General features: G+C 42.5%; 1 protein-coding gene across 3 annotated transcripts in view; it reads right to left on the bottom strand.

The window, feature by feature from the left end:
* Positions 1 to 12619, bottom strand: part of anks1ab (ankyrin repeat and sterile alpha motif domain containing 1Ab) — a 197066-nt gene that overhangs the window by 146618 nt on the left and 37829 nt on the right. For all 3 annotated transcript variants that reach the window (XM_042342162.1, XM_007894134.2, XM_042342163.1), the window contains exon 2: positions 1310 to 1390. In XM_042342162.1, the coding sequence (XP_042198096.1) occupies positions 1310 to 1390 (81 nt within the window). The remainder of the gene's footprint in view (positions 1 to 1309; positions 1391 to 12619) is intronic.

Here is a 12619-nt window from a genome sequence, read left to right as displayed (position 1 = left end):
AAACACATTTTAAAATTTGTATTACTACAATCTTAAAGTATAAACTGGTAGAAATCAACACTGAGGTGCAATATCAAATACAAATATCATTATTATAAAAGTACACCTTGATTTTAAATAACTTTCTCTCTCCTGGTATCCTGGTTAACAATCTCTCAAATAAAATTGGTCATTCACTTCATGGTTGTTTGTGGGACATTGTTGTTCACAAACTGGCTCTCATGTTTGCCTACAAATACATAGTCACTACACTACAAAATAAAATCCTGTAAAGTACTTTGATTTCTTGACAGATTAGGATTATCACAATTATTATTACTTTCTAACTGAGAGAACAGGTGAAAAGTAGCTCTGGATGTGATATATATAGATTCTCAGGAGGTTTTTGAGAAAGAGTCATATAAGAGGTTTTTAAACAAAGTTCAGGGTAATGGAAAAGTGGTTGAATGGATAGAAGATTGATTAAAAGATAGGAAATGGAGTATATGGTTGGCATTCAGAATTGAAGGATGTAAATAGTGGTGTCTCCCAATGGTCCACGCTAGAACAATTTTTTTTCTCCATTTATATTAATTATCTGGATTCTGGTAAAGACACATCATTTTTACATTTGTAAATGACTCAAAAACAGAGAGAGTAGCCAAACGGTGAGGAATACTGCAAGCAACCTCAGGATGCTATAGACGAGTAGATTGGGTAGACGAATGCAAGATGAAATTCAATGCAGTAAAGTGTGAGATTATATATTCTGGGAGGAAGAACGGAAGGGCAATTATAGACTAAATGGTAACATTTTCAAATGTGTAGACGAGCGGAGACCTAGGGTTAACACACATAAATCTTTAAAGGTGGGAAGGCAGATAGACAAGCTGCAAAAAAAGCTAATGGATTCTAGGTTACATGAACAGAGGCATGGAATATAAAACCAAAGAGCTGATGCTTGAATTCTATAAATAGCCAGACTGCAGTTAGAACATTGTGTCCAGTTTTGGTCACCTCACATCAGGAAAAATTTTTGGTCAGCTGGATGTCTGAAACACACGGAAACCCATTACTGTGCTTAAGAGTATCCAAACCCAAGCTGAGATTTACATGCATCCCACCTACACGTGGCAATCCTAGAGGTAGATTTTTGGAATGGATTGCGCATTCTTTCCCTGAAGGGATGCGTCCTGCTTATCTAATTCTGGAAAGTATTAGGCGTAGGTTGGCAAGAGCCAAGGCTTGGGTGTGTGCGTTGGGATACTGCTTTAGTTTATCATAGAATCATAGAACCCTTCTCCCCCCCCCCACCCCAAAATGTACTTACTTTTGTCCATTTAGAGCCGCGTGGTGCAGTGGGGTGTATCCAGAACTGTCAACACAGTTAACATTCGGTCCTCTCCAGATGCTGGAAAGAGGAAAAGAATTCTTTCAGAAAATATTTGTGTCCTTTGTTAGCAACAGCGGTCTTCACACAGGCTTATTCCAAACCTTCATTTCTTGAGATGCTTTCAGGTATAGCTTAACAGCATGTAACAACTTGCATTATAAAGCATCTTTCATTTTGGAAGCACAACCAAGGGTTTGCACCCTAGATGGGGGTGGGATACAAGGCTGGGGATGGGAAGGTGACCAAAGGCTGGGGAAGGGGCAATGCAAAGGGATTCAGAGGCGGAGTTCTTGAGATTGGGGGCAGAAAAGCTAAAAGCGTGACCCCATTGTGGGTATGGACAGCGCAGAGGATGTGAAGCAGGTCAGTGCCCGCAGAGAGGAAGGTAAGGGCTGGTTGGTAAGGTTTTAGAAAGCACGATGGGGCAAAGTCATGGAGGGCTTTAAAATGAGGACAATAATATTGAACTCGATCATTTGGGGGATTGGAAGCCAATGTAGTCAGGCAAGAATGGGGGTGATAAGCTCATAGAGCCCAGAGAAGACGAGCAGCAGAATTTTAAAAAGTCTACAGCTTGTGAAGAAAGAGTTGGGAAGACCAGAATATTCAACACAACCCAAATACCCAACTCCACCGAGTGCACAGACATTATCCTAGTCTCAGTTGCTAATCTCAGCTTTATTACAAAGAGGCACACCAGATGGACCTCCACTGGGCCCATTACACATCACAACAACCAGCAAAAAAGTGTTTCGCCCAAAAATATACAGTCAATTCACTTTACAGTATATTCTGTGAAGCACTTTGAGACGTCTAGCAGATGTGAAAAGCGCTATATCAAATGCAAGAATTATTATTATTATTAGCCAAGGCTTTGAAGCATACTGGTAACTGCTCTATTGCACGAAGAGGCAAATGCTAGTAAGAAGAAAATTAGAAAAAAAACATGTTTGATCAGGCATACCCTTTACATACAAAACAGCTTCTTGTATTTCTATAGCATCCTTCATTCAGTTAATGTCTTGGGAGCACTTAACAGTGGTAGAGCTTAACACCGAGCCGCGGAAAGAAAATAGGTATCTGTAGGCACAGTCAAAGAGGAAGCAGGTACGATCAGAAGAAGGGGAAGGAGAAGGCGAGGGGCAGGAACTGAGGCAGAAAATTCCTGAATTGTGGGGCGTAGTGGCTGAAAGCACAGCCAGTGATGGTGGAGCAGAGGGGATGAGAGACATGTGGAAGGCCAGAACCAACTGTGCAAGCGTAGTGGAGTAAGCAAGTCGGAGAGGTCGGGAGGTACCAGGATGTGGATTGGTTTGTAAGCAAGTGTAAGGATCTTGAAAACAGTTCGTTCTGCAATAGGAAGCCAGTGGAGCCTGGTGAGGATTGGGATGATGTGTGCGCGGAGTTTGATATGGCTGAGAATACAGGCAGTGGAGTTTTGGATTAGTGTATTTTGTAGGTGGGGGAGCGAGAGAGGGCAACGGAAAAATTGAGGTGAGAGATAACCAATGTGTGAACGAGTTTCAGCTGCATTGGGTGTGCACCTACGGTCAGAGGTGGATGACGTGGCAGTCTTGGTCAGGGACCAGATGTGGGATAGGAGGAATAACTGGAAATCAAACCTGACGTTACACAAAGGTTTAGTGAGTTTGAGGGATAAGCCGGGGGGGGGTCAGGAGGTTGGAGCTGCAGGTGAGAAGATGTTGACGGGAGACAAGAAGGATGGCCTCTGGGTTGTCAATATTCATTTGGGAGAAGGTTAGCACTCATCTAGTCCTTGAGGTCTGACATGCAAGAGGACATCAGTGGACCTGTGAGGAGGAAAAGTAGATTTGGGTGTCTGCATACATGTGGATGTTGACCGCATGTCTGTTGATGACAAGAGGAAGCATGCAAATTAGGAAAAGGGGGCCACAAATAAGAGTCTTGGGGTACCCACATGTGACCCGCTGGAGGCGGGAAGAGAAACAAGTTTGCGGAAAAGTAAATGTATCATGCAAAAATCATTATGTAAATATATGATAGAGTACAAACAAATCAGATAAAGACATTCCACTGTATTAGAGCTTCTCAAAAAGCTCATTAGTTTACTGCATTTCAAGTATGATCTACACTAAAATTCGCAAGTCTTATTTTTATAAATCACATAATGCACCCAAGTCATACATGCACCCAAGTCCTCTTCAGTTTCCTATCAAAACCACTTAAATTCCTTTGCATGACTCATATTAATCACACCCTAACTCGTAACGCGGCTCTCTCGATTACCCCCGCACTTAACATCTGCAATGAATCGCGGGAAATAACGTCCTGACCGGTCGACGTATGCGCACCTACTGGTCAGCTGCATCGAATCGCTGGAAACGTAGTCTTGATCCTTCGCCACGTGCACAGAACTTCATTTCCTGCGATTCAATGCAATTCTGATGCTTACCAGTAAGTTAGCTTCCGGCGATGGGCCAAGATGCATTGAAGTTGAAGGAAACAGTCTTGACTCGTCATCTGATGTGCACTTACCGGCTGCAGTGTCAATCTCCTGCATGTGTATTTAACATTTACCGGCTGCAGCAAATTACACATGCGCAGTATAGTTTATTGATTAAATCAGATTGTAGAAAAATAATATGACTTATACAGTTTGCTTGGAACTTGGACTTCAGTAAGTCATATTAAATATGATGGTCCCGAGTGATTCAACTTATGTTAGTTATACTTTGTCACCTCAAGGCTGGACTATGGGAACTCTCTCCTCGTCGGCCTTCCTGGCACCTCCCTCCACAAGCTGCAGGTCATTCAGAACTCTGCAGCTCGTGTACTGTCCCGCACCAGACACCGGGACCACATCACTCCCACCCTCGCTCGCCTCCACTGGCTCCCCATCCCCCAGAGGATCGAATTCACCATCCTCATCCTCACCTATAAGGCCATCCATGGCCTTGCTCCCTCCTCCCTCTCCGACCTACTATCCCCCTACTTACCTGCCCGTACCCTCCGTTCCTCTGGCTCCGGTCTGCTCCACATCCCCCGCCCTAACATCGGTGGCCGGGCCTTCAGCCTCTCAGCCCCTGGGTTCTGGAACTCCATCCCCCAGTGCCTTCGCCGCTTCCTCCCTTTTCTCCTTCAAGGCCGGTCTCAAGACCTTTCTCTTCAACTGTGCCTTCAGCTCCCCTCTCGACTCTCTACCCCCTCCTCGCTCCCTCCCTTCCCTCCCCTCACCCTGAGCTTTTCCCCCCTGCAGCGGGTCCCGATCCAATTGTCCAGCGTCTTGGGACGTCCCCCAGACGTGAAAGGTGCTCTATAAATGCAATCTTTTTGTTGTATCTGCATCCCACTCCTTACTGAAAAGTAAAATTCCTTCCCCCAATTTTATGCACAATTTGCAAGCAAAAATGGTGGGTAGGAGAAGGAAGGAAATTTAAATCAGTCAATTTAAAGTCTGTTAGCCGAGACTGTTGTTGCTCAGCTACCAGCTGTTTACAGATCAGTATTGGCAGATCTGTAAGCCCTGTGGGGGTGGAGGGACCAGCTGTACACTTCAAAAGAAGATATTCCTGAACCTCTGCAAGAGCAATGGGTTATATTGTGCTGTGATTTCTCAAGCTTTAATAACATTATTACACATTATGGTTTAAAGAAACAGAATTGGATCTTCCCCACCCCAGAACATACAAGAAAATATGTTCTGGTTTTGTGTTTTTAAAACCTCCTATGGAGTAAATCTTCAAGCCATTGTGCTGTGCTGAGGTAGCCCATTGCTTTTCAATGAGACCAAAGAAGACACATCAAGTGGCCTTAGAGATGCAGGTATGTTGGGAGTTCTCACTCAGGCACCAGACAATTAGTGCTAAGTTATTTAAAAACATGTTTTACTTCAAATACATAAGGGTATCATCAGATCAATGCACAAAGTTAAAACTATTTTAGGTCCTCAGTTACTCTGGAACATTCATGTATGATGCAGGTTTCATTCAATATAACTATTGCATTAATATTGGCTGTGATTTTTTTCCCCTTCAGTGTCACACAGCAAAACACAACATTAGAGTGCAATGTTAGAGAGCCTAAACCAACCGAAACATTTGCCCATTATTTCAAAAGATGCTGTAAACTCCAAAAAGTTAATTTTACCCCGATCTATAGCATTGTCATGTAAAATATGTCACAAAAGTACCATGAACATTTCGGCCACAAAACATATAGTCAATTCACTCCACAGAATATTCTGTGAAGAGCTTCGAGACGGCCAGAAAATGGGCAAATAAGGCCCCGTATCAAAGCAAGGATTATTATTATTATAAAATGTTTCCAGTTCAATGGGTGTTTAAGCCATTGCCATACACAGTCTGTCCACAAGGTGATGCTGTGGCTTACTGTGTAAATAATAAGCTGAAAGCCCGTTTTATACTCGTTTTGGAAACACCAACTCACTTGCATAAAAATATCTCCAATGAATACAGCCAGTGTTTTTGCCAACTCTGGCATTCATGAGAATACCGATACTGTTTTTCTTTAATTAAAAGGAGGTCCATTTAGCTCCTGACCGCAGCAGCTCGGTTTGCAGAAGCATGGTTTGCCTTTGTGGGAAGTTTTGAATAAGCTGATGTTCTTGCAGTAACTTGCTGAGGGAAGTCTGTGCAAACACCATCAGATTGGCTGCTGTAGTAAGCTTTTACTCCGGCAGATCTGCATCCACAAACTCAAGGTAGACAAGTGACAGGAACTATAGGCTTTTTCTCAGTGCGTAACTTCTGAGAAGATTTATAGGGTAACAGTAGCAAAAGAGTTCCAATGTACAACTCAACAACCACAAATAATTGCATGTATATAATACCTATTCAAAGTCACTGGACATTCGAGGGTTTGTATCTGAGCTGGGGGTTGGATTTGTAGAGGTAGGGGCTAAAGGGGTGGGAAGATGACTGAAGGCACAATCAAAGAGGAAAGACTTGAGACAGATTTTAAAGGAGGTAAGGGAAGGGGTGGGGGGACAGAAAGGCTGAAGGCCTGACCGCTGATGCGGGCAGTGGTGGGGGGAGAATGTGAAGCCAGTGCCTGCCAAGCAGAGTAAGTTTGTGGGTAGTGCAGTCCAGGATCTCGTTCAGTGCAGGAGCACTCTATGAAACCGACCACCTGCTCTCTCGACTCCATCCCTACCCCTTCCTTACTTAACAGCTCCACCTCCTTGCCCCCCCTACTCACAGACATCATAGACCTCTCCCTATCCACTGGCTCCGTTCCCACCCCTTTAAAGACATCCCCGCTCTCAAATTACCGCCCCCATCGCCAACCTCCCCTTCCTTTCCAAGGTCTTAGAATGAGTCATTGCTTCCCAGCTTCGCTCCTTCCTCTCCCGGCACTCCCTTCACAAACCCCTCCAATCTGCCCAAGGCACAGAAATAGCTTTGGTCAAAGTGACAAATGACATTTGTCCATCTGCAACCAGGGCTCCCTTTGCCTCCTTGTCCTCTCTGCTGCCTTCGATACCGTTGACCACTCTATCCTCCTCCACTGCCTTCATGGTTCTGTCCTTAATGGTAAGATCCTACCTCTCACACAGTCTCCAATCCATCTCCACAAACGGCTTCTCCTTTAACCTCCATCCTCAACTCCAAGACCACTGTCCTGACAGAATGTCTGCCAGACATCAAGTCCTGGATGAGAACTAACTTTCTACAGTTGAATATTAACAAGAACGAGGCCCTCCTGATTTGCTCCCATCAGTGCCTCCACATCTCAGGCACGGAGAGCATTACCATCCAAGGATGCATACTCTACCTCACTGAACCAGTTTAGAATCTTGATGTCTTGTTTGATGCTCAACTGTCCTTTCTACCCCATTTTTGTGACAAAAACCCTCTCTGCCTTCCCCCACCTTCGCAACATACCCCAACTCTGCCACTGCCTCACCCCTCAGGCCGCTGAAAGCCTCATCCACTCATTCATCACATCTAGGTTCGACTACTCCAACTCCCTGCTTGTCGGCTTTGCCAAGTCTTCCCTCTACAAGCTGAAGATTATCCAGAACTCTGCAGCTTGTGTCATCTCCTGCACCAGGCTCCGTGGCCCTATCACCCCCACCTAGCTCCATTGGCTCTCCATCTCCCAGAAGATAGAGTTCAAAATCCTTGTCCTAGTTGTCAAGGCCCACCACAGCCTTGCCCCTCGCTACCTCTGCAACCTGTTGACCCCATATCAACCTGTCAAGTCCTCCGTTCAGCAGGCTCCGGCTTGCTCCATGTCCCTCATCCACCTGCTCCACCATTGGCGCCCGGGCCTTCAGCCTTTCTGTCCCCACCCTATGGAACTCCACCCCCACATTCCCTTCGCCTCGTGCTCTCGCTTGCATCCTTAAAGGCGCGTCTCAAAACCTTCCTCCTCAAACGAGCCTTCCTATCTGCCTTCCACCCTCCTGATCCCCAGTTCGGGTCCAAATCCCTGACTTTCCAGGGACTTGGGACGTCCTCTTGACGTGAAGGTCACTATACAAATGTAATTTTGTATTGTAATACCTTTCTCCGAAAGCCCTGTCAAATTAATGTGAAAAGGAAAAGCCTATAATAGACAAGGGTGACGCAGAACAGAATTTGAGGAAGTCTCCAACTTTGGTCAGATATTGTACACGTTCCAGCCAGTGAACATTGCCATCAGCATTTCTTTCTTTAATAAAAAAACTCAGAGCTTTTACTTTGGTTTAAAGAAATTAAAAAATTAAAATAATGCACTTTTCACAGCACAAAAAATGTATAAACCCTATCTAAGCCAGACCATCCCAAATGAATTTACATTGAAAACAGCTGTAGGTAGTTTTACCAATGTCTTTCCTCAAAAATTAAAAGCCCCTTAAAAGTACTTGATTGAAAGAAATTACTTCCCCTTGTTAAAATTTCCTATTCCTCTCAAATAATTTAATGAAAGTTAAAGTTATGGACTTCATTAGCCATTTGCATGCAAACCTCCACTAGGCCAATGCTGCATAACAACAACAACAACAAAATTACATTTGTAAAGAGCAGGCATGGGTTTAAAATCCAGACCACAACAGGTCGACGTTTCTAAAAGTCGGTTCAGCTTTCCACTTTCTATTTACTTGTCCTCATGGTACCTGTAATGTAATGTTTCAAATTCCCATTTCAATTGCTTGGTTGACAGTATGCAATGGTTGTATGTACAGCAGATGGGACCTCAAACTAACGTCTCAGCTGAAAGACAGTATCTCTTGACAATTCCGCACTCTCCAATCACTGCATTGCCTGCCTGGACTACAAGCTCAAAGTGCTAGTGTGGAATTAAATAATAATATAATAATAAATCCAATCAGAGGTGAGGGTGCTAGAAACTAAGCAAGGCCGCTGTCTCAGAAACATTTAAGATAAATCACAGATCAATGTATCTTTTGATGAATGAGGATAAATTACAAATACTGCCTAATATATTACAACTCTTTACTCTCCTTATACGGGGTGACCAAAAAGTCATAATACCATTACAATAACTGATAAGTCTTACGATTTTTTTAAAGGTAGTTTTCACGACTTTTTGGTCACCCTGTATATTAACACGTACTTCAATTTAAACTGTCAATTGAAGGATGACACTTGCAATATAGGTCTTGGATTCACTGTTCATTACCTAACAGCCATTTGTGAGGTCTTCCTTGAATGAATAGGTGCCCTATTTACCTCCAAAGTAGTCACTATCTGTGATAGTAACAACTTGAAGTGCTTTGCGATGTATTGACTTTAGGCGCTATAAAAATGCAAGTTTCTTCTTTGTAGTTTGAAATGAAACACCTGGACATTGAGAATTGACATTAATCATCTAGGGTTTAACCGCTGCAGGTTTGAGGTCAATGAAACCTATACACTTGTACATGATGTACCCTGAAATCAGTGCCAAAGCTGTTATAGTTGTTTCAGTGATAAGGAGCACAGTATATAAATCAGTTATACAATTAAGATAAAACATTTTAACAGCTAAAAATGTAATTTAGGTTGCTATATTTGACAAAAGCCAGAAGCCTCTCCGTGCCCTGGCAGATATGGATCAGAAGAGACATTCTACAGCATCAACTAACAATTTACACTGACTCATAATGCAAAAGAACCATTAAGTGGAGATAAATCAAGCAGCATTTGCATTGGAGATCATATAAGCACAACATGTGTATTATAGACTGTGTCTATTCAATGAAGGAATTAATTAATCAAGTAAATGCTTTCTAAACAGCCAAAATAGTAAGATAAGAGTTATTGTTGGGATATTAAGTGCACACCAACACAAATTCTGACCATTTCAATCGAATTCTCTTGCACTTGGGATCAAATATCAGATTTCTATTTGTGAGTGAAGCAATTTCTGAAACCATCTCCAGAGCTCTTCCAAATACAACTAGTGAAAATGATAGCATTACACTTAGAAAATTAACGCATTTGAATTGGACTAGTGAATGCAGAGGAGGGTATAAGAGGGTACGGGGAAAGAACAAGGGATTGGGATTAGGATGGACAACTTTTTGGAAGAGCAAACACTGACACAGAAAAATGATCTACTGTGTTGCAAGCGAGAGGACCCAGGTTCAATTCCAGGGCAGGGCGAAACCGTTTCGTGTTTCCTGTTACCTAGCAGGAAGTGGGAACCCAGTTGTTAGTGGATTGATGGATCGCTTTCCAAGCGCAATAAACCCTAAAAAAAATAGTTTACTACTCAGAACCAGACAACTTGCACTGTGCAAGTTGTGGCCTCAGCAAACCATCAGGGCAGCAAACTTAAATTTGACTTCCTTAAGTTGCTTGCAACAGTCACCACGCTAAGTCAGATGTTTGCCTCTCCTTGGGCAGTCATGCAAGGCCTAATAGTGTATATGTGCAATCTACCTTTTGCAGCCACACTTCAACAGACCAATTTCTTAGTTAAATGATATTGTTCTAGGAAAATGAAATAAGCTATTTTTTCTATTTTGGCATGTCTATTAAGATTAAATTTCAAAGAAAAAGGTTCTCTTTTGGGCATTGGCCTTTCACAAACGGCGTTGACTTTTCACCCCTCCCTCCCCCGCCTTATCTCTCTCCTCCCCACCTAACTTGACAGCTTGTTTGTATCAGGAATTCATGGAGAACTGCAGATGCATACCTAGGTTCTGACCATGTAGATTCGGTAAAGTAAATGTTGCTTTACTGAACTGCCTCTGTCCAGGTTTTAGACAGAACAAACATAAAACAGATTACCATGGGAGTAGACAGACACTAAAGCAGGAGGCCTTGAACATACAAGTAGACCTCAAGCAGATAAAGAACTTTAGTATGCATTGTTTCTGAGCCGTGACAGCAAAACCCCACAATTGTGTAGACTGTCCTATTTTTTATTTTCACAAAGTGGTTTAAATACATTATTAGCAGCGCATTGCAGGAAGTAGATTTAAGCAACTGCTGCTCAGCAGAGGGCAACAAATAAGATTCTTGTCAAACATGTTTCCGCAACTACATTTTATTATAAATGACACTGAATGCCAATTAAAGCTTAATGGAAACCGTGTCCTACTAAATTATTTGCCAAAAAGAATTTATAATATTATGAATTGAATGTGTGTGGGATGTATCACAATATGTTGAGGTATCCGCCTGGTTAAATGCTAGATGTTTGATCAATTTGGAATTATGCAGTGCACAAAATGGCCACACACTTGAAATATGCATATGTAAACTTTCTGGGCAGAGAAAGAAGTGTAAGATTATACTTTAAAGCTCAACACAATAATGATCAAACGCAAATAGACAAGTCTCAACAGAATCAGCAAAGTTTCTACGTAAACCAGTGCAGGCACGGGTGCAGTTTGCTCACTTTCTGAATACCTGAAGTGAGTTGTTTTTGATACTTTTATACTTCAGAAGCATACCTTGGCTTCATGCAGGATTTAGACAAAGCATCTCCACGATACACATACAGATTTTACAAATCAGGGTCATTCTGTGTGTGCTTGTTTACAACTGAGGTTAGATACCGAGCCCAATTTGAGCACTCTACTGCCTTCTCATCCAGCAAATGTCAGTGACGTCAGTTTTAGATTCCTATCCAGGACCTTCTGTGCATGTGTGGGAGTGGAGTCAGGATAGGGTACAGTCTCACAAATAGCTCACAAACAAACAGTCATTGGCTTTGAAGAATTACAACATGTCAACTCTCAAAGACAAGTTTGGGGCTGAGGGGAAATGCATAAGAACACAGGTTCAATCCTCCATTGGCATCATGCGAAAGGCACAATGTCAAATGCAAGGATTCTAATTACTATGTGAGTGTCAGAGTTGCTTCCTCACAGTGGGAAGGGGGAAAAGGTAGAGATAATAATAATAATCATCCTTCGATTTCATATAGCACCTTATCATGTCTTCAAGACGTCTCAAAACGCTTCACAGAATACACTGTACAGTGAACTAACTGTATATTTTATGACCGAATTACGGCAGCCAATTGTCACAGCAGTGTCCCACTAACAATCATGGACTAAGTGACCAATTTGTTTTACACACACATATATATAATTTTTGAAGAGATTATTAACTCCGCAAAAGCAATCTGCCAATCAATTAACAACCTACTTACTGCTAGGTAAGCAGAGCAGTGTGGAGTAAGGAAACTTGCCTAAGGTTTCGCCCTGCCCAGGAATCAAACCCAGGTCCTCTCGCTTGTGAGACGAGTGCTCAAACCACTGAGGTACAAGACTCCATTTCTACTCAATTTATACATTTCCAAGAATCAGATCAGGTTTAATGGGATTTGCATTATCTCAGCCATAGGCAATACACTGCAAACATAGAAAAAATGGGCAAATGGAGAGGAAAATTAGTTTACCCTTCAATAAAAAATATATACTTTAGTCTAACATTCCATTAAAAAAACGTGATGTAAACTGTTACCGAGAATGCACTGGTTATCACCCAGATGATAACCCAGATGGCGTTCGCCCACAAATATACAGTCAATTCACTTTACAATGTGTTCTGTGAAGCGCTTTGGGACGTCCTCCTGACGTGAAAAGCGTTATATCAAATGCAAGGATTATTATTATTATTATAGATGTAACTCTACAACTAATTTCTCTACAGTGCAACAGCACCAAGTCGCATCACTGACAACGTCATCAATCTCACTGACAATGTGCCATATCTACTACTATAATGGGCAATTACTTTGGAATTATTCGTTACCATGCGTACACATGGTAACGAATGGCTGGCAGCAATTACATCCTGG

Source organism: Callorhinchus milii, unplaced genomic scaffold (genome assembly GCF_018977255.1).
Source record: "Callorhinchus milii isolate IMCB2004 unplaced genomic scaffold, IMCB_Cmil_1.0 Scaffold19, whole genome shotgun sequence".
Lineage (NCBI taxonomy): Eukaryota > Metazoa > Chordata > Chondrichthyes > Chimaeriformes > Callorhinchidae > Callorhinchus > Callorhinchus milii.
The sequence above is the reverse complement of the archived record's forward strand: the minus strand, read 5'-3'. Positions and strand labels throughout refer to the sequence as shown.